Here is a 23,694-nt window from a genome sequence, read left to right as displayed (position 1 = left end):
TTTTTTCTAGGGTTGGGTCGGGTTTGGGTCATTATCGGCGCATATTTTTGCGGGCTGGGCGGGGCAGTTCAGATCTCCTAACGGGTTGGGTTGGGGCGGGTGTTAAAAAAACCTGACCCGCGCATCACTACAGCACAGATCTAGGTGGACACGCCCACTAGTGATGTCATATGGGGCAGATTTTCGAAACGGCTGCTAATCACACGTCACACCTGGTGGTATAATATGTGTCCTTTAATTATAGTGTTTATAATCTTTATAAGTTCCTAGTTCTGTTCGGGTTTACAGTGTGTAAGAGAGAGATTTAACATGTACTTCCTCTTAACACATCTGTTTCAGATAGGTTAGAGGTTGTGTTGTGATGTGCCCTATAGCCGCTTAATTCAATAATTAAAACGCTGGGGAAGGGGAGGAAATACTGCTGCAAAAAACATGGCTGAATATGTGAGGTTAAATTAAACCCCAGACATTCATTCGATAAAAAAATTCAGGATATTAAATAAGTGGAAAATAGAAGCCTTTGATATTTGATGCCATTTTCCTCACTGTTTATATTCAGTAACAACCATTGCTAAAAGCAATGGATTTTGGTTTAGTTACCTCCTAATCAGGAGGATGGGATATGCTTGGCCAGCCAGCTTTGTGAGGATCTTTGCCTTTCAGTTGAGAAAAAATGAATGTAACAACACGCAAGCATCGTCCTTCCAAGTTGTACCAAATGCAAAGACAGCAACCTGTGTCTGATCACCTGGCATAATTCTTCACAAACACTTAATTACCAAACTTCCCGAAACAAATACCCATATATATTTGAACGATTCAGCAATTTGTCATCCTCAAGAACCAATGTTCCAAATTACTCTGGGTCGAAAATGTAGGGCTGCCAAGTTGATAAATGACCCTCCCATCTCCCTGATCATATCCAGTGTCGTCATCTACCCTCTCCCTTCCTCTTGGCTATCAGAGAGAACCCCCACCACCCCCCAAACACTTGATTAAGTACAGAGCCATGGGATAATGTTGTGAGGTGGACCTCTGTGGCCAGACACTTCATTCTGGGAGTCGGCGATGTAACAACTGGCCTTCAATTATGGAGATGCGACCATGTCAGTGACAACAGAATGTTCAGTGGTAATGGCTTGAACAGCAGACTTGTATGGAAAACTTATTAAATTAATGAATAGATTAATATATTAAAACGTGTGAACTAACATGCATTAGAAGCCTGGCAGATTCACAATTGATTTTCTCTTTATATATATATATATATATATATATATATATTATATATATTATTTAGACTGAGATTTTGATAATCTCATTATATATTTTGTTTAGTTTCAAGGGCAAATAAGGGGCGTTTCGTTTTACACATTTATCTTCTTAATTTAATTAAACTAATTAAAAAATGCATTATAAACATTTTCCCATTAGCAACCTATAGTGGTTTGAGGAGCTGTCGACCCAACTGGATTGACTTGTGGATGGGCATATTATACTCTTCAGAAACCTTCCAGTTGAGATATATTTGAATGGAGCATATATCTGCAAAGGAAAGGCTGATCCTCCATAGGAACAGCCTTTTTTTTATCAGAAAATTCAAAATTTGAATAAAAATGCCATGGAAATGTTTAAAAGATTTGAACCATTGATTTAATCCAACGGCCCCTCCTATATACACTTCATCAATTAAAAAAAAGACAGGCTCAGATATAGAGAACAACACCAATTACCATATTTCATCACTCGTGACAAGGCGTCACTGAACCATGACTGCAATGTTGTTCATGCCGTGGCAGCATAATCTATATATTCGATAGCATTGCATCTAGTTTGCTCTGCCATATTTTTTTTCCATTTCTTTTGCCTTGAGGCTGTTTTCTGTAAATCAATTTAAGAAAACTCAAAGGTGCAGTTGTTTGTATCCTTTCAAATTCTATGAGAGAAATGTGAGGGATTTAGAAATTAATATTGTTTTGGCTCATAGGATTAAAACATTGACAGAACTTTGACCACTTGCCAATTACGCATAATAAAATGCTATTAGCCAGGAAGATTGTTTTGTATGTGTTGCCCCCTCAGCCTTTTGTAATAGAAATGAGAACGCAGTCTGTTCTATGGTGATAACAGCTCTGTTGGAATCAAGAGTCCCAATACATTATTAAAAACTTTGAAGCTTCAAGGAAATGGCATGAGACATTATGAAATCTTACTTGCTGCATTTTGTTTTGAGCTTGCAATTAAAACAAAATCCTTTGATCTGATAGAGGCTGATGGACATAACATATCACATGTTGCAGGTTGTGCCTCTCTAACTATTAAATCCTGGACAAGACACAAATTATTTTATTATCATGCGGCAGTGTTGATGATAATTACCCATGGTAGAGAACCCATTAGATGATGAGCAAAACATTTGTTTTGCAGCAAACACTAGCAGCAGATTCTTGATCAGCTAGCAAATGTATTGATGGTCAACAAGCTGTGCAGTAGGAACTAGATCAAAGGATGCTGATCATTATCTTCTTGTTTATTGGAAATCCTTATTTGTACCCTCAGTTTTGATGTATCATGCACCAGTTCTCTAATTAGGCACACAATCAAGGCTTCGAAAGATATCCAAAGATATATTTTTATATATATAAATAAACTTTAATATTCATATTAAATAATATTAATATCATATTATATTATTTTTGTACGTTATTTGCGTAATGCATCCACCAACATAGACTTCCTAGTCCTCATACATTGCCCACAGCAGTTTTCAGTCAGCACCTTTGGGTCCGTGACTGGTGTTGATCAGTCTCCGAGGCAGAGAGTGACGGGTGGACCTCTTAATGAACACCACTGGTCCTCAGCGTTGGTGACAGCAAAAAAAAGGCTAAACTCTGACCCGAGAATAAGGATATCATCAAAGCCCCCTCTATGCTGTTAATGCCCACCTCTGGGCCGATGTCAAGACCCCTATCCACCAGCACGGCTTCTCCCAACACATCGTTGGCTTCTCCAAAGGCATCTCTCATTCCCTTTGACTTAACAGTAACAGAACGCTGCGCTAGCGAGATCTGTGTGCACGCCAGGGTGGAATCAACCCCCCTGCCTCCTCCCTGGCGAGTTCTTCAATGGCGTCTCTCCCAGTTCTCGCTGGCAACCAGATCAATTCTCCGAGGACCATTAAAGATGAAGTATACCCGAGATGAGGCTCAGCAGGGCTTTGATGTGGATGTCAGGGAGAGTGTGTTTGTTTGTTTGTTCGGTAGTTTTTTTTTAGTACAAATCAGTCATCGGATCCATTTACTTCTTCGGGTCAATGGGATCTACTACATCATTGGAAAATTCGGTCAAATGTGTCTGTATTTCTTCGATATGTGTGGATGGTTACTGGCTCATGTCTACCATTTTGGTTTCCTCTGGAAACCAGAGCTGCAAAAGGAGGCCCCGCTTGAGTTGTAAAACCTGTCTGTGTTTACTGTGTTTGTGTTAATGTGTCTGTGTTTGGGTGTCTGTGTGTGTCTGTATGTGTGCACCGATGATAGCAGTATGAGGAATACTTTTCCCCTGGAAGGGGAGCATCAGCCAGGTCAAGTTATCTGAATACCTATTTAAAATGTTCCTTTGATGATCGACCAGTCTGTTTTCCTTTTCAGCAGTAGGCTAAGAGAATATCATGAATGGGTGGGCTGTGTTTGCCTGTAATTTTGCAAAGCAATATCCGATACACACTATGGAAACAATATCCCTATATCAGAGGTCCCTCCCTCTCTCTCGCCTCCCGCCACTAATCCAATGTGACTGGGAACGGATCCTGTTCTCTCCAACACATGTTCAGAGGTCCCGCCCTCAGTCTTGCCAATAACCCACGTTTGAATCACCCCATTCCCAGGCGTTCCCTTATGAGATGAGAAGGACTGGGAATGAGGTTAACCCAGCAGGGACTCGTTGCATAAATAAAATGCATCTCAGATCGATATTCCTGACAACCAGGTATAACACCAGTGTCTTATTATGTCTGATCAAGGGGAGTACTGACACTTTTTATTTTTCCACTTCAAGCACTGTCCCATACATAATTCAGATTTATGAGGCTAATATTTCAAGGAGAGAGAGAGAGAGACACACACACACACACACACACACACACACACACACACACACACACACACACACAGAGCTATACAGAGAGAGGGAGAGAGAGAGAGAATGAACAGAGAGAGAGAAGGAACAGAGAGATAGAGAGAGAGAGAGAGAGAGAGAGAGAGAGAGAGAGAGAGAGAGAGAGAGAGAGAGAGAGAGAAGGAAAAGAGAGAGAGAGAGAGAGAGAGGGAACAGAGAGAGAGAGAGGAAGAGAGAGAGAGAGAGAGAGAGAGAGAGAGAGAGAGAGAGAGAGAGAGAGAGAGAGAGAGAGAGAGAGAGAGAGAAGGAACAGAGAGAGAGAGAGAGAAGGAACAGAGAGAGAGAGAGAGAGTGAGAATGGAATGTTCAATGAAAGTCATTTGAGACCCTGCACTCTATGTGGCTCATTTCCCCTCCCTGCAAAAGCTGCTTTCCCACAGCTGGGTAGACGGCACTGCAGTCAGGGAAGACGTAATCCAAGGCCAAAGCTTAGGCTGTGTTGCACTTGAGCAGCGTACCATAACGAATCTACTTAATAACACAGACATGGACTATTGCTTGTCTAGAGAGAGGGCATGAACTGCTGAGATACTGGTCTGCTTGCATTGCGTGTTGCTAGAGTTATTTCATAAGCAAAAAAGTAAATAAATAAAAATTCTCAGGGTCATCTCTACTGCAGCCCTACTCCTCCCCTTACTCAACCTCTTCCCTCAGTGTTATCGCTACGCAATTGAAGTTGGCAGCTGGAGTGAGCCTTGGAAGCTGAGCGACTCATAGAATGTAACTTGTTCTCCCAATGTTCTTCCTTGCCGAATTGAGGCACCGGAGCAGCCACAATTGTGTCCCCGTTGCTCAAGAATGGATGAAAGAATGCAGATGAATGTCATGGTGGATGAATCCAACCCTGTTGTAAGCTAAATAATGTATTTCCATCCTTTGGCACGGCGAGTTTATGTGATGTTTTTAGTGTGTGGTGGCGAGGTGACAGGCTGGGCGGGCCTCGTGCCTTCCTGTTTTTTTATGTTGTTTAAGCATTACTAGAGACTAGATGACAGTAGAGCATTTTATCAGTGTGGTGTCATGATAACATGCTAGTGGTTCTCTCACTCGCTCTCTTTATCTCTCACTCCTTATACTGCATGCTTGCATTCATGTACACACGCACACACACACACGTGCGTGGATGTGCCCGCAGTATTGTATGTGTCTATTTACATGCGTATGTAAGCCTGTATGTATGTACACATGTACACACTCTCATTCAGTGATTGACATGATCTCCTTTCCTCCCTAATCCTAATTGTCGGTTGGTAAAGAGGAGGACCATGCAAGCATGACGTAACTGTTGGGGCTGTTTTGACATGGGACTCTCCTCTGGTAAAAACCCTGCTCGGCTTCATAACATGTAGGACTTCTTTGTTTTGGCTCTTTATACAGCAATCCTTATCTTCAGTTGAACAACACATGATTCCCGCTGGCAGGTGAGAAGATCACGAAAGATGGCACCTGTAGTCCAATAAACACACAACCTACTCCTCACAGCAGACTCTTTGCATGGCATCTTCCAAGTCTCGTATAGCTGCACTACTTTTAAACACGACTCTAGACTTTAAAAAAAGAGTCAACATAAAAAATCAATATAAAGTGCTGTCTGGTGTGCGTGAGTGCGCGTGTGTGTGTGTGTAACATTATCACACAACTATCAGTATCACACACACCTCTAGAGACAGCGCTAAAGCTCTAGCTTTATGTACACAGACACAATTTACAGATCCGCTGTGATACACATTGGACAAAACTCTACGAGATCCACAAATGCGTAAAAGTGGAAAATATGTATTGTGGATCATAGTGCATGCAATTTGCTTTGTTGGTTATACATATTCAAGCTCAAAAGGGACGTAACCATGCAATAAAATTGTAAAGATCAGTTTTCTTTACCGGATCAGCAATGAGATATATTGGACAAAATTAGGCAGCTAGCAAAATGCTATGCAATCTAGAAATGTATAAGATTGAGTGTGGATATAATTTCCCCAAAAGAGTATAGACTACTTCACATGGCAAATTTTTCATTTTTGGACCTCGCTTTGTGCCATTGCAGCGCACCTGATCCCCAAAAGAAACAGGTCGGTAAAATGTGGTCAATTACAGACAGCTTCACACGTCAAATTCTGTTCTGGGATTGAGCGTGGAAATATTTTTCATTTTATGAGACTCAAGTAAAATAATTGCATTTGGGGAGTGTCAATTTATGTTCGTGGATCGGGGTACACACAATATTAACTGTATATGTGTGTTACAAATTATAATTGCAATAGATTTGTCTATACCTGCCTATCTTAAATTGCATTTTTGGATTAACAGAAAATTATGTAAATTAAATTAAATGAGAAGGACAGAAAAAAACGATTTGAAGGAATGTTCTTTGCATCATGAGGTACAAAGACATGGAGAAGCTGAGTGGGGTCAAGCCTCCTGGGAAATTCTAACCACCGTGACGGCCCATATTCATACTTCATGGGGTGAAAATGTAATTTGGCCCGGTGTAGCTGAGTCATAAAAATGTCTGTGTGTCAATATTATACCAGCGAGAGTCTTCAATTTAGCGTTCCCTCTGATGGGTCTAGAAGGGGGGACCCGTATTAACCAGGGATGCATCACGTCGTGACCCGCATTATGACAGCAGCACGCCGGACAAATACATGGGCACAGCTGCTCGGTTGAGATTACCAGATTACTGGTGTTCTTGTCGATCTTGTTGTGTGTGTCTGTGTGTTCTTGGTCATTTGTAGCAGTGTATAGTTTGTGTGTGTTTGGGCATGTGTGTATGCAGACGTTAAGGGTTAATTATATTGGTCTTGATTTCCTCGTAGTGCAGTTAGTGTTTCTGAGAAAAATGAAATTGTGATATAACTGCCAACGACAGGAAGTTTCTAAGAGGGTTCAAAAGTCACCTCCTGATGAAAAAGTTAATTTCAGTTATATGCATACAATACAGCCTCAATAACTATGGAAATATCTACAAATGAAATGGGTGGTTGTGTGTGTTTGTGTATGTGTATGTATCTGTATCTATATAATCTGTATTAGGGTCTACATTACAGTAATGCCATTGATACATCACCAAGGTTGCTGTCTTTGTGTTATTTGTATGCGAGGTGTGTCCATTGACACAGCCTCCAGTTTAACCTTAAATTAGCATCGTCTGTTGATCATTTAGTGCCAGTAATCTAGATGTCATTCTCCTCCAGGTTACTCAGCTCCCTGGGGTTGACTTGCTCCTTAACACTCACTGTCATTATAGCAAAGTGTCTGGCAAAGCCATTATTCAGCGATAAAGTTTTAATTGTGCCTTTTTTTTCATAGTTTTTTTCCTGCGTTGAAGGCAGTGGGTGGTTAATTAGTGGTCTATGGGAAAGCATAATGTCCCTGGCATCTCAGTTGTTTGATCTTTTGAGAGAGAGAGAGAGAGAGAGAGAGAGAGAGAGAGAGAGAGAGAGAGAGAGAGAGAGAGAGAGAGAGAGAGAGAGAGAGAGATGGCACCATTCACCCTCCTCAATCATCTCTCACTCAATGTCTAAATGTTCTCTCTTTCTCCCCTATGAGGAACCTGTACCTGTCTGAAAACTCAATGGGTTCACCATTTCAGTTCTTGAAATCTAATCTCATGACATCATACCTTAGTAGAGGTTATAAAGTTTGTCATATGTTCTATGCTCTTGAGATTGATGTAAATCAATCACCAAGATTCACAGACATTCTTTCGTTATCTATATTTTGGATCTTTCCTAGCAAAATAGGTTTGTAAGCTAGATGGCAGTCCAATTTCAATTGTAGGCATAGGAAACACAACAAAAAGTGTTTCAAATTGATATTATTGATAAGAATGGCTTTTATCGGCATTCATTTTCTTGACTCCATGTACCCCAGAAGAACTGGTTCGTTTTGTTGTTACCTGTCTGACTTCCTCCCTCTCATCATCCATTTTATATTTTCCTAGGCACTATTCTACAACCCAACCGACCTCTTAAAGAAATTAGTTTGCTTCATCCACTGGGTGGGGGGGGGGGCACTATATTTAAAGACAAATACATCAAATCCAAACCAAACAGCCCAAGAAGCGCAGAACTGCCAAATACCGTTCAGAAATCAACGCTTTGTGTGTGGGCCAATACATTACAAAACAAAAAGAAGTCAAGACCGGGTCACAGTGGCCATCTCATCTCCGAGCCGCTCCAAAGGCACAGATTATATCAGCGGCTGACCCTGCCAGACCAGCTCTTAGCTCAGCGCTACACAGCCGCTTATCGAACGCGGCTACGCTATCGCGGCTGAACCTTACGCATGATATAACCAGGGCAGATAACCTTGCCACGACATTGTGCTGTTTCTATGTATGTGTGGTACAAGGAGAAAACCTCCAGCCCCTCCAATCCCTCTGAATACTGATCCCCCTTTCTTCCCTTTCATCTTATAAACCGGCCTCCTTAACCCCGCAACCCCGGCAAGACAGAAATGAAAAGTAAGAGTCAATCTGATCCGCTTTGAACTGCCTCTCCCAGTCATGCCCAGGTTGATAGTGTTAGATTTAATTAAAGAGAGATTTTGTGTGTGTGTGTGTGTGTGTGTGTGTGTGTGTGTGTGTGTGTGTGTGTGTGTGTGTGTGTGTGTGTGTGTGTGTGTGTGTGTGCACCCACGTGCGTTCTTGGGTGTGCCTGTGCATGTGTGATAGACCGATACAGATTTTTTAGGGCCGATACGATACCGATATTTTTTCATCAGCCTTAGCCGATACGCCGATACCGATATTTAGAGCCGATACTACTTTTTTTTTTTTTTTTTTTTTTTGCTCCCTCAATCATAAAAATTACACTGATAACAAATGTTACAAGTCTCAATTAAAAAAAAGGAACATTTATTGAACTTCAATAGAAAAAACTATATTTAACAAATAGTAAAAACAGGTGAGGTAGAACAAGTAAAAAAAAAAAAAAAATTGGCGAAAAAAATATCGGCGAAAATCGGCCGCGTATCGGCCGATACCGATACACGTAAAAAACGCGAATATCGGCCGATAATATCGGCCGACCGATATATCGGTCGATCCCTGAGAAGGCAGCACAAGTTTGGATGTGAGGAGGCTTGTCTATGTTGGATGCATGTACCTTCAACATCCCTAAAAATCTTGTCATTCTTTTACCAAATTATGAAAAGCATCAAGCATTGAGGTTTAAAACTGCTGCCCTAACATCTGTCGAAGGGAGATCAATCTATGTCACTGATTAACACTATATATCATAGCAGCAGCACATACCACGCAGAAAAAAAACACCTTAAATTCATGAATTTATTTAAATTTAAATTGGGATGTCCTTTATCCACCAGCTGTGTGTTACGTGAATCCCCAGATGCTTGGTTTGAGAGTGAAATGTTACAAAAGTTCTGCTGAGCCAACCTGACACGCTCATTATCTTGCTCCATGTCACCCACACACATTATCTATTCCTCTTTGTTTACCAAAGGCTGTGTGTTCCATCCTGTCTATGTCTCTCTCTCTCTCTCTCTCTCTAGGGTTCGGTCCATACCAACCATTAAAATGTCTGAACACATTCAGGTTCCAGCAAAGATCCCCTCGGCCAATGGTCGCCCTATTCAGCTGAGGGGGCAATGTATGTGGAAACAGTGGTAAAGGAGCCTACACAGTTATTTGTGAATTGGATGAGGGTGCCACATGTGTCTCTCCACTGTCACTGGAGAGGCACACATTGATGAGTTATGAGCATAGTCCTTCTCTCTCTCTCTCTCTCTCTCCCCCTAATCCACTTTCCCTATCTCTCTCCATCCATCTCGTTCCCCCTCTCTCTCTCCCTCTCTCTATCTCTCTCTTACTCTGTCCCTCCCTCTCTCTCCCTCAATCCCTCCTTCTCTCTCTCCCCCCCTTGTCCCCCTCCATCACTCTCTCTCTATATCTTATCCCCCTATCTCTCCCACCATCCCTTCCGCCATCCCTCTCTCTCTCTTAATCGCTTTCTCTCTCCCTCTTACTATCTATCTATCACTAGCCGCGTTTACATGGACACATCTGATCCGCATAGATTTCTATGTGGAATAGAAAATGATCATATATACGCCTCATTTGGAATACAATTATCTGTTCGGCATAGAATTCTATGCCGAATAGAAGAGGTGGTGTGGTCCGTTTTAATCGACATGTATACACTTATTCCGAATAGATTGGGGTTTGACTTAGAGCAGCTGCAGTAGTTTGCAATTGGTCCACTGAGCTCTGTCGGTACTTTTATGCACACCGAACTTGACCGCTGTCAAGAAATGTGGATTTATTGCCTGATTCACGTCTTTGTTACCGCTCCGTAAGTAGTCCGGTAAGCGTGTCCGGTTGCTAAGCGACGGGACATGGGTGATTATTAATGACGTGTTCGCGTATCGTAGTGTCCGCGCGCGTCCAAGATGTAAATGAGTAGGCTACTACTAGTACTTGCAGGCTGAACGTTGAAATACTTCTTAACTCATGCCGCTTTTGCACTGCATGGTACCAGCTCGACTCGACTCGACTCAGCTCGCATTTTTGGCTTTTCCACCGCGAAAACATGGTATCTGGTACCTGAAGTGGCTGCTTTTTTTATTACCGCCTCGCTCTAGGTTCCAAGCGAGCTGAGCCGATGCTAAAAGGTGACGTCGGCAGACTGCCGGCCGCTGATTGGCCAGAGAGTGTGACGAAGTCACGAGAGCGACATGGCATTCGCGTGCAGCCTTCTCTGACTCACTTCTCTTTTGTGTCTGACAAAAAGCACCAGACCGAGCAGCACGAATACCATCGCATCGATGTCCTCCATTGTTGTTATGTGGGTTCTGTCCATGTGTGGGTTGCGTAGGTGTTGTTTGCGTCGCGTACAAATCACGTCACAGCCCTTTCGCGCAGCCGACCCCGCCCACGTCCAGGAGGTACTATTTGCGGTGGAAAACGACCCATGCTGCTACCGTGTCGAGTCGTGCCGAGTCGCGTCGAGCTACATGTGCGGTGGAAAAGCGGCATTAGAGAGATGGCAGCTGCAGTAGTTCGCAATTGGTCCTTCAAGGAGACAAATGTCCTCCTTGGAGGTGGGGGTAAATATAAAGATCAGACGACAAATTGACGTAGCTGTGCTGTCCTCCTTCTTAATTGAAGGAGCAGGCAGAGAAAATCTCTCTCCTGCTGTGCTTTCATTAAAATCAAATTCACAATGCCAAATAGTGATAAGACGTCCATTATGTCGCCGCCGATCCAGAGATGTGTCAGGTGTGCGCGAGAGACATAACGGACACTTTTATTACTGCCATGTATACAGTACATTCGGATCACATTTTAGGGACAGATCTATTCCGCATAGAAATCTATGCGGATCAGATGTGCCATGTAAACGCGGCTACTGTGTATTATATCATTTAATTCATATTTTCACTGTGCTCTCTCTCTTTCCCCCTGAACCGTTCACCGATCCCTCTCTCTCTCTCTCCCTTGTTATCTCTCTGTCTATGTCTTTGTGTGTTATTTGATTTGATAAATATTTGTACTGCTCTATCTTTTTCTTTCATTGGAAGATAAATGAGAGTGTTGAATATATTGCGTAACTCATTTTCCCTAATACTTTGTATAGGGAATTGGCGAGAAATCTATATCTATATATTTCCTATAATTGGCATGAACTTGCCAGACATTTGAGGAAGTAAGCAACAGATATTTTAAGGCATGCTAGGTCTGTTGCTTACGAAGCAACAGACCTAGCATGCCTCAAAATATCTGTTGCTAGATCTGAGTATTCATCAATAAAAAAAGATAAAACCAGGGACATATCCATCATAAGCACAACGGAAGAGAAGCTGGTCAAAAGTGTGAATCTCCCCCTGCTAGGGCACTTGAGGAGAGCTTTGTGAGGAGACATGTTAAACCATCTGTTCAATTCATTATGGACGCATGGGAGCAGCGGTTCAATCCCAAATGACTCAGTAAGACGCCTTATCTTCTTGCACGTTTTGAAATTACCACCCCTTTGACCCCATGAGGCTGATTTACACATCTTCAATCTCTACTGGAGATAAGTTGAGCACTGATCAAAGCCTGCTAGAGGTAATGAAGCCATTGGCCGCTTTAGCACAAAAGGGTATTATTTCCTTATTGTCAATAACGTCTGTTGGGGATTCCTTTTATTTATTTTGCAGTCTTTTTTTGCCCCAATTGATTTCCTGTTGACCCAGCATAAAGCTGAATTTGCTTGGTGAATGAACTAAAATGATTACAAAAACAAACCAAGCAACACTAGCATGTAGAGAGTGTTCCCATGTGTGTAGTTTGGCTTTTTTTAAGTGCATCATGGATGCTAAATGTTGCCCAGACTATAACCCCCTCCGTCTGCTGGTTTCCTTCCCACAGACATGCGTCCTCTGGCAGCCTCAACTCTCCAGAGAAATTAACTTTAATTGATCCTTTATATGGTCACTGCCCTTTTCCTCTCTTCTTTATGTGTTGTCACGGTCAGTTGAAAGTCAGTTTTACACTTTGTTGTTTTTTTCTTTTTCTGAAAATGTTACTGAGTTTGAATAGTTAGTGTTTCACGCACATTCTTTTTGACCAAATGTTAAAGGAAACAAAATGATTCGGTTTGGTTATATTTAAGGGCTGGCCGTTAAACATGATAATAACGGCGTTGACTGAAATTTCTTTCAACGCCGCTACTTTTTTGTCGCAGGTAATGACCTATTTTTTGACGGGCGTGATGCTGGCCCGCTAGACATTGATTTTCAATGACGTGCCTTCCTTATGCTCAGTCACTGAGACAATAAATGTCTCAGTTAAATCGCCCCGACTCTCCATGAAGAGTATGACTCTCCATGAAGAGTCATTTTAAGCCTCTGGTATCATTATTTTGAGCCTGGATTGATTGGTAAATGTTGTGGTAAATTGGTATTTTCCCCCATGAGTAGTAAATGTTCAACATGTGTTTATTTGGAGATACATGGTAAACAGGCATGCACTCTGGAGCAGTGGCGAAGCTAGACCTTTTTTGGGTGGGCTTGAGCCCACCCAAAAAAGGTCTAGCTTCGCCACCCAAAATTTGCCTTAGCTCACCCTATAATTTCGTCCTGAAATCTAATATTCTACCTTTTTTTTTACACAAGCAATGACAGAATGGATGCTGTACACTAATGAACAGGCACAAATGGGCTAGTGAAATCGAGCGCAACCTTCCTGCAGGAATCTCTAACCTCTGATTGGTGGGTGGGCGTCTCCTGTTCGACAAAACCAAAAAGGCAGCACGAGCACACTTAACATGGTTTTTGCTGTTTCATCTGTCAAAAAGGCTTGCTAGTCTTTATCAGAAAATCCACGATTTCCAGCTGTGTTATAACATGACCAGCTAATAATAATAATAATCATTTTAAAACCTTGACATAATCTGTCAGATGACTATTAAATGACAGTTGACCACAAGGCGATTCTATCAATGCCTCCTCTTGAATTGCTTCATGTGTTAGTCGGCAGGGGCTTATAATGCTGCGTAGCATGATAAGCATGATAAGGTGCAAGGATCAGAAGAAGTTGGCTGGCATTAATTTATCAGCTGAGGGCATGTTCATTGCCATAACAACGTGAGCTAATCAACAAGTACCACATGTTCTAATACTATGAGACTCATGAAAACGCCTTCAGCTTATAAAAGGTGTGTGGGGGGGGGGGGGGGGGGGGGGGGTGGACTTAGTGTCTTATTTATTTATTTATTTTAATAAGTTACATATTTTATTTTAAATAAACATAATACCAAGGGTCAGAAGTTTTACAAGAATTTTGATCGTACAAAGTCATGACAGAAGGGCTGATGAAGCTGACAAGTGACCAATGATTACTGTTTAAAAATATTTTTAATTAAATGCAAACACCAGTGAATCATATGTTCTTGATGTTGTTGCAGATGTTATCTCCACTAATTGTATTAATCTAAATAAATAAATATTAGCAGGTTCTCAATAGTAGGCTATTTCAATTCAGGGAGGGCGCGAAAAAATATCTGTCTCATAAGGTGGGAATGACAGAAAATAATTGAGAGCCACTTGTCTAGAACATGTTGTACTTGTTGATTAGCTCACGTTGTTATGGCAATGAAAACGCCCACAGCTGATAAAATAATGCCAGCGGTTTTGTTGTTGTTTTTGAAAATTAGCACCCTTTTTTTTTTTGCATCAGAACAAGATTTTTCTGCATCAAAAGTTTTATAAAAATGTATGGGTCCCTGAAGGTAAGACAACGTAGTTTATTACTCCCGAAATATTGGTATGTTTCTCATATTATTAATCTACATGTTGTACCAATGTGTTTCAGTAACTGTGTAAATAAAAATAAAGGGGGAAATATGGTCATTTTTGAGTGAAACTTACACAAAGGAAATTTAATATACCTCAAATTTGTTATTACAGTTCACATCCATTGATTTTTCCTGATTGTTTAGTGATTCAGAACTGCATTATTTAGCTGACACTGCCATTTTTTGGCTTAGACATACAACAGCATATAACTAATAAAAGAAAGGTTGTGGAATAAAAAAATCTTGGACAGGACTTTATATACTTCATATACCCCTGTGGCTTCCTGGGGTTGAGCCCCCCCAAAAGTCAGAACCTATAATCACCCCTGCTCTGGAGTTGGATCATGAATCATCTGCCGAATCCAGGTCAAATTCTGTCTAGTTTGGTATGGGCGGAATGGTAAATAAGCCAAGCCTCCATGTTCTAATTTACCCAGGTGAATTTTCCGACTGTATGGCATGGGCGGCATGGCAAAGAAGCCACGCCTATAGGATCTGATTTGTATGGTGTTGTCTTGAACAACACCAGAGGCAGAATGTGTAGAGGCAGAAACTAGTCACAGCTTTTGTTAGCACTACCCATATGGGTAACCCTTCCTTTTACAGTCCTCTAATTACTAGGTATTTACCCAGTAAATATATGGTAAATCATAGTGTATTACTGGGTAATTACCACTGGTAATAAGAAGGTAAATACAGAGAAAATACAGTTGAAGTACTAAGTAAAATCTCCACTATTACCCATCAACTCAACTAAGTACTGTATAGTTGTAACTGTTTAAGGTTGGTAATAACTCACATATTATTGTGTACTTCCTAGGAATTTAGGCAACCAATTCTTAGAAACACCTACCAATTCAATTTACACTTGCAGTTATCCAAGTTTAATGATGTACTATCTAGAAATTAGCATAGTATTTTCCAATAAATTACTTTTTCTTACATAGTTATTAATAGCTACACCAATTTAGAAAGGGTTTATTAGATTTACCTTAGAAACTATGGAATTACTTACCTAGTAACAACCTCCGCAGGAACAGCTTTCCTCTATTCCCTTTTCCATTCAATCAACACAAACTTGTACCATGTATGTTCTGCAACGTTACTAAGTAGAACATGACAATTTACCCACTAATTCAGCTGAAGCTGTACTGTAAAAGGAAGCCTTGTTTGTTTCCATGGTATTATCAGGCTCTTATCATATAAGTTGTGACTGGTTATTCCCTTTTCCATGCAATCAACACAAACTTGTACAATATATGTTCTGCAACGTCGTTCACCAGTAGTTAAGCATTTTAATTTTACTTATAAAACCCCAAACCACTGTTGATAAAAGGCATATTTAAATTAAACAAAATCAAAGGCTTATCTTTCAAACAATGCGTATCTCACAAACCGGTACTGAACACTGAAAAAATCGGACAAAAAAAAGCCGTCCACATCAACTCAATTTAAATGTTACTGATGGTGTTTTGATAAAACACATGACAGTGTTATGGCAAGTGACCAAAATGCAGACGGCTTCAACCTCTACAATTTGAATAAGCGGCGAATGCTATGCAGCAATCTGCCTATGGGAGCATCTTTGTGGTCAGTCGCAAACCAATGAGTCCACTCGATGATTGAGAGATGGCTCTTTAGTGTCCTCTCTGTGCAGTATCCCTGCAGTCTCCACACCTGGGATTTGTTGGCTGACCAAGCCCTGACCAGGTACCTCCAAATCTCCCCTTCCATACTGTAATAAAGAATCAGAAGACAAGAAAATAAACATTATTATTTTGTTTGCCAGTTAAGAAAGGATGCTGGTCCAATGGCCATTGTGTTTGGTCATATTAAAAAGAAAAAAAGGCATAGCCATAGATACAGTTAATAGGACGGGAGGGGACAGGCTGTTAGCTCCGGTTAGCACTTCAGCATCGAGCTAGCGGAGCTTCTGTCGTTCAAACAACTCTGACATGTTGTTTAAACCTATAACACCCAACTAGTTAAAATATCCAGATTTAATCGGGCTCTCTCCCATAAGTACAATAGGACGGGAAGGGACAGGCTCTGTAAGCCCCGGTTAGCGCGATGCTAAAGAGCAGCTCTACCGGAGCATGCTGCCTCAACAGGTACCAACAAGTTAGCCTCTGGTTTGATATTCACCGGATATTCGGTTTTGGTTTACCACACAATCGGATTCATCAACACAAGTGCACTACATTACGGGCTTAGTATGTTGTGGACAGTTTAGGACACCATATCGCGAAAAATCACAAAGACATGTTATTGCTATCGATTTCTGTGCAACGACAACGTCATCTACGTTCAGGCTGCTACCTGTTTTAGGGACCTGTTTTCAGGAAATAAATCACACAAATATATATGCATCATAGTTAATCAGAATGCAGTTAATAGTTTAATGTTCAACAAAAATTGACCAAACTATAAATTGCATCCCGTTTAACAATAATGCAATATATTAGCAAAGTGTTACCTGTAGTAAGTAGCAGCCCACCATTGGCACTACACCAATCAGAATGACAAAATGTATTTTTATTGATTTATATTTTATTTTTTATGATTTATTTCCTGAAACAATTCCATGGTAACGTCTCTGCCACCAGTCTGTGAGTGTAATTTGTTGACGGTCCCTATAACAGGTAGCAGCCAGAACGTAGATGACGTTAATGCACAGACATCGATAGCAACAACATGACTTTGTGATTTTTCGCGATACCGTGTCCTAAACTGTCCTCAACATACTAAGCCCGTAATGTAGTGCACTTGTGTTGATGAATCCGATTGCGTGGTAAACCAAAACCGAATATCCGGCGAATATCAAATCAGAGGCTACCTTGTACCTACCTGTTGAGGCAGCATGCTCCAGTAGGGAGCATGTCTATGTTCCCCGGGTCCAATGTTCCCCAGGTCCTATGTTCCCCTCTTTGGATGAGACTGGGGAACATAGGACCCTGTTTAAAAAAAAGGGTTCTATGTTCCCCGGTCTGTTACTTTTTCCACCATTACTGCCAAATTCCGGCCGAGATAAGTACCATTGCATGTCTTTACCTTTTGTGGATGAGGGAGAGATGTCGGAGAACCTGACGCAGTCTATTCATACGCCCGTAAACAAACCCCGAGAAGCCCAATCCCTACGAGAGCTCGCCGCGCTACAGCCATCCGGAGGCGCACAGAGCTTTTGGCCGTGATATTATTATACAATTATATTATATTATATACTATTATATAAAGAGCTCCGGGAGTCGCAAACGGCAACAATCACTTTCTCCTCAGCGTGGTAAAGTTGGTTTTATATTGGACGTAGGCAGGGGCCGTCGGACTGCGGGGACAAAGGGGACAGTTGTGGGGGGGCCCAAGGCAGAGGGGGGGCCCATGACCAAAAAAAAAAAAAAAAAAATTATCTTACCTCCCCCCCCCCCCCGTCAACAATCGCACAACCCCCCCCCCCCCCCCCGTCAACAATCGCTCCGGACACCCCCCCCCCCCCCCCCGTCAACAATTTGGCGCAGGGGGTCCATCAGTACCTATAGTATAGGGGCCCAGGATTTGGTGCTACGGCCCTGGCTAGATGCATGGAAAATGGATGGACACCAAACCCACTCTGTGAAGGTATTTTCATGGGGGATTTTTATTGATATGTGGTTTCTTGCATTTTCTAAATTGTTGTTCAGGTCTGTCAACGTTCTTGAAAACATTGACCTCTATCATCGACCCTTCTACACAGGGCCAGACATATTGTAGAGAGACAGCGCCTCCTATTGAACGTAATGTGACAGGAAAACGACGGAAGTGCCATGCGTTAGCACCGGGTAAAGAGTGACTATATAGTCCAGAATAGGGATGTAACGGTTACCGGTGTAATTGTAAGCCCCCATAAAATTGTCAATCACAATTAACGTTTTCATTTCAAATAAAATTATTATCTCGGGGGATAACAGAGCCCGCGGGGTGGAAACCTTATTCTTAAATCCTTCCCTGCGCTTCATCCGAGTCTCCTGAAGTTGCCGCCCAGGCGCACTCTGTAGCCTACAACTAGGCCTGTCACGATAACAAATTTTTCTGGGCGATTAATTGCCCCAGGAATTATTGGGATAAGCGATAATATTGCCGTTTTTCAACTAATATAATGATAAAGTACACCCTTTCGAAGATCAATAAACCTTTATTTTTAAAGAACACTGGAACTGGACTGCTGGAAGACATTTAAAATATCCAGAATAAATTAGCAAAACAACCAAAAACAATCTATTATTAACAAAAAATGCTCTTGAATAAAAACCAAACACAATAAATAAATAAATAAAATTGAAACACTAAATAAAAAGGATGTAAACACGATTGCGCCAGGACAGTTAGTAGCCGCGTTTTCATGGCACATCTGATCCGCATCTGATCCGCATAGATTTCTATGCGGCATAGATGTGTTCCTAAAATGTGTTCCGAATGTAGGCTACTGTATACATGGCAGTAACAAAAGTGTCCGTTCTGTCTCTCGCGCACACCTGACACATCTCTGGACCGGCGGCGACATAATGGATGTCTTATCACTATCGGGGATTTTAAATTAGATTTTAATGAAAGCACAGCAGGAGAGAGCTTTTCTCTCCCTGCTCCTTCAATTAAGAAGGAGGAGGACAGCGCAGCAACGTCAATTTCTCGTCAGATATTTATATTTACCTTAAGCTCCGCCGCAAACAAGAGGAATTTGGATGCGAGTCTGCAGCCAAGACTGGTGGGAGAGAGTGGTCTTACAGGAATTTAGTGACCAGGAATCCTCGAAGGTCCATTTGCGAACTTCTGCAGCTGCCATCTCTCTAAGTTAAGAAGTATTTTAACGTTCAGCCTGCAAAAGTACTACTAGTAGCTAGGGCCCGACCGATTCATCGGCCTGCCGATTTAATCGGCCGATTATAGCCTTTTTGAAAATAATCTACATCTTTTTTTTTTTTTAGAAATGTTATTGCGCTTAGTATCCTGCAGATTGCGCTCCTACTCGCCTAGCTAACTAACAACTTTAGCTGGAGTAAAAAAGAGGAGATTGAATTTTACCGTACAACATGAAAGCACGCTCGCTCAGGCAGCTGCGCGCTCACCTCCCCAATGTACACAAGACGCGTTGTTTGAGCATGTTGTGACTGTTTTTCTTTAGGTCCCAGGCCATGTTCATTTGTTATACTGTAGACTCTAACGGTGAGACCATACTGCTCAGCACGCACGTGTTAGTCACTGCTCACGAGCGCAGCACATTGGGAGTTAGTTATTTATTTTACATTTTAAATTACACTAATTTTTGACTGTAAATGTATTCTAAAACACTCAAAGGTTCTGCATTCAATTCACATATTCGTCAAAAGTGTTTAAAGTATATTTAAGGTATCAAAAACTACGTTTTATATGCTTTTTTTTTTTTTTTTTTTAATCGGCCGATTAAATCGTAATCGTAATTTTTCTCTGAAAATAATCGGCATCGGCATCGGCACTCAAAAATCAATATCGGTCGGGCCCTACTAGTAGCCTACTCATTTACAGTTACCTCGGACGCGCGCGGACACTACGATACGCGAACACGTCATTAATAAAACACCCATGTCCCGTCGCTTAGCAACCGGACACGCTTACCGGACTACTTTTACGGAGTGATAACAAAGATGTGAATCAGGCAATAAATCCACTTTCCTTGACAGCGGTGAAGTTTGGTGTGCTTAAAAGTACAGACGGAGCTCAGTGGACCAATTGCGAACTACTGCTGCTGCTCTAAGTTAAACCCCAATCTATTCGGAATAAGTGCATACATGGCGATTAAAACGGACAACACCACCTCTTCTATTCGGCATAGAATCTATGCCGAACAGATAATTGTATTCCGAATGAGGCGTATACATGATCATTTTCTGTTCCGCATAGAAATCTATGCGGAACAGATGTGTCCATGTCAACGCGGCTATTGACACTTGACGAGGGGGTTTACTCGTTGTGCCCTGTAATTATGAGCCGGAGCTCGATTTCAACCCGACATGTGTTATTTAGGCCTACCCTGCTAAATATATATATAATATATATAAATATATATAATGCATAGAACGCCGGTCACTATCGAGAAAATAAGCCCCGACAGGGCGAACAGGCGACCGACGCGCAGCGGAGGTGAATTGCTTCACCCTGAAGGGGCTTATTTTAGATAATGACCGGCGACGTTCTATACTACATCATCCCGCTTATTACAAGGCTACTTGCCAAGACGAAAAAATTACTTCACATGGTGTGTCTTTTTACAATTTATTCGTTAGCAGCATTCGTAGTGTTGATCAGCAGAGAAATAGTCCTTCAAAGACGTTGACGTTGCTTAGCAAACGAAGACGCTGGGGTTGACAAGTTACCGGACTACTTGGGGATTGATACGATATAAAAAAAAATAAAAACTTTACTTGACAGCGTCATTATAGCATTCACCGTTGCTTAGCAACGGTGAATTATCAAAATTTTGTTCACCACCGGGAGTTGTGGAGGCCCATGCAAGTGAACGGAGCGTTCAACAGCATTGAGAAGAGCTGTGTAATAAATAACAATAGTCACATTAACTTTTCAATAATCTACGTGACTCCGACTATTCGACGATCGTTGCCCATCCCTACCTTCTAAGACGACTAATGCTGTAATCCATTTGGATGGTACGTTGGTACGTGCAAGTCGTAAGTTGCAAATCTCCCAGCTTTCTTGCAGAATTTGCGGAGGCACGTCCCCTTTTGGTCGTAGTAAATATCCCGTTCCTCATATAGTCATTGCTATTGTTAAGACTGTGCAATGCCTAAATTGGTGACCGGCATAAAGTAGTAATGTAAGTGTGTAAAAGCATTTAAAATCTAAATTAAAACGACCAATGTGATACAAATGCAAAGAAAATAAATCTCTTTATGGCCGCAGCCATTTTTGTTGACGAGTAGCACGTTCGGCCTCATTGAACTCGCTCTACTTTCAAAGCGACGAGATACTAACTTAACATCAACGTAGAGTTTATAGAATTCTAAAGATACTATGTTACACAGGCCCTGTATTCTGCAGACCACTCTAGAACTTGTTTGTTGTTTTTGTGTCAGGCTGTGAGTGTGCGTTAGGGATGTGTCGGTCGCGACCGATTCGTTACAACGAACGAATCCCGAACGTGAACGACAAGAACTGGTTCCCCAAAACAAGAAGAACTGGTTCTTTGATTCTTTTTTTTAAACATAAACCAAAAATATGGTCACGTAAATAAAATATACAAACGAACAGAGCTTCGTCTCCCCGCGACTTATATTGATTGAGTCTACAAAGTTCTCAAAGATTCAGCCAATGAGAGGTAGCAATGGTGTTGCAGTGGCACCTGGGTAAACCAATGACAAGGCGGTACCGTCGAATATGCGCGCTTTCTGTCTGACGTATCTTGGGTCATACCATTCGACGTGGGGCCACTCATATATCCTTCTACATTTTTTCGAAAATAGACTTGACCTCCATCTGTTTATTGGATAAACGCATTTCCCAATCCCAGGAGTCTTTGCTCCATTCTACTTCAATTTAAGAACAAACAAAGAAATTAAACTGCCGTTCGTATTCCTTATTTATGACCATGAAAGTTCTGTAATGCCTGAACAATGAAGAATTAAATCTAAAGTAAAATAAAATTATAAATGTAAAACCATGAATGAAATATAGAGCGTAACCAAGTTGTATAAATATTGGTGGGACGTTTGGTTATACTAAATAGTGTATCTTCTTGATTTCCACGGGGTTTAGAGCCTAGAAGTTTAGATTATGCTCACGGCCGTCTCGCGGGGGGGGGGGGGGGGGGGGGGGGGGGCGGCAGACACCAAATGACATAATCTGACGTAACGAACGAATCAAAACAAACAAATCAAATAAACAAATCGTTATAGTGAACTGAACTGAAAGAACTAGTTCCCGGAAAAGAATCATTTTGCCCATCCCTAGTGTATGCAGTGTGCATGCTTAGGCTGAATCGCAATCACGTCAAGACAAATCTGATAGTACACATTGAAGATAAATAAAATATTTTTTAAATTATCCCTCTCTTCATCCCATGCCCCAAACATGACGTACAAAATGTTGTGGAACAGAAACTACAACCAGAGATATTTATAGACTATAATTTTATTGTCATCGAAGTTTTAAAGCTTCGCCACCAGGGGTGCTGCAGCAACTGCCGCACCCCTACTTCCCGCGCAACTGGGTTGCTTCATAAATAGACGTCAGTTAACGCCTATTCAGCAGGCAAATATTACGTGTGTGAGTGTCTGTACTGTGGTTAATTGTTGGTTAAAGCACCCTCACCTGGCCCAAGTCACACAGATTAGACTCTGGGGCAGGTTGAGGCTGCAACCCTGTTGTGCATTGAGTAATCATGCACTAAAAAAATTAGATTTATTTTAATCCAAAGTGACAATTAAGGCTCAGTACAACCAAAGCAATTCCCAATTCTTGACGCAATTGCCAAGAGGGCAGAGTTTATGGAGTTTATTAGTTTCATCGCAATCTATTAAAGCCATTCAGCATAGTTCAGCCCAGTGCAAAACCATCAGCCATTAACAAGAGTAGCCCAGGCGACATTATTTTTCAACTTGTTTGTCTGTTTTTCAGTTTGTTTCATCATCAATAGATGTGGAAATTAATGTTTGGTTTTGGGTTAACATTGTGTGTGCCCTTTTTTCTTTCTTTTTCAGTGCCCTCCCAATGCAATTTACCAAAAAGAGTAGAGAATGCAGTTATTACTGAAAAGAAACGGGAGGTCTACAGTGATGGTGACGGAGTAACCTACAAATGCCGTACCAATTACAGAATGGAAGGAGAGAGTATAATTAGATGCCAACGTGGTCAATGGACTCCAGGAACTCCTACTTGCATCCGTAAGTTTTTTTTTTCTAATGGCATCGCACACAAATCTAGGATTTCTTGCATTGCGACAACTAAGGTCGTAACGGTGACCCCGGACCGTGGACGTTTGCATCACGGATTCGCTCTCTTTTTCAGAACCATTATTTCCAATTTCTTTGATTCGGGTGATCAGGTTATCTGGTTATCATTTATGCCTACGTTGCTATTATGCTCTTAAAATACAACAATCATCCAAGTGATCTTCAAGTGATTAGAGGAAGACTCATGCGTACTAACAATGCCTTTAATGATCACTTATTATGATATTGTATGTATTTTAATGTACCGG

The 23,694-nt window shown here is 41.4% G+C and overlaps 1 protein-coding gene across 1 annotated transcript in view; it reads left to right on the top strand.

Annotated features, from left to right (window-relative positions):
- Positions 1-18,046: 18,046 nt before the first annotated feature.
- LOC115555039 (complement factor H) overlaps positions 18,047-23,694 on the top strand; it is a 279,134-nt gene continuing 273,486 nt past the window's right edge. Inside the window, exons 1-2 of the mRNA XM_030371718.1 lie at positions 18,047-18,086; positions 23,195-23,377. Of these exons, the coding sequence (XP_030227578.1) occupies positions 18,050-18,086; positions 23,195-23,377 (220 nt within the window). The 5' untranslated portion in view covers positions 18,047-18,049. The remainder of the gene's footprint in view (positions 18,087-23,194; positions 23,378-23,694) is intronic.

This window comes from Gadus morhua, chromosome 12 (assembly GCF_902167405.1).
Source record: "Gadus morhua chromosome 12, gadMor3.0, whole genome shotgun sequence".
Taxonomy (NCBI): Eukaryota; Metazoa; Chordata; class Actinopteri; order Gadiformes; family Gadidae; genus Gadus; species Gadus morhua.
This window is presented reverse-complemented; position numbering and strand designations above follow the sequence as displayed.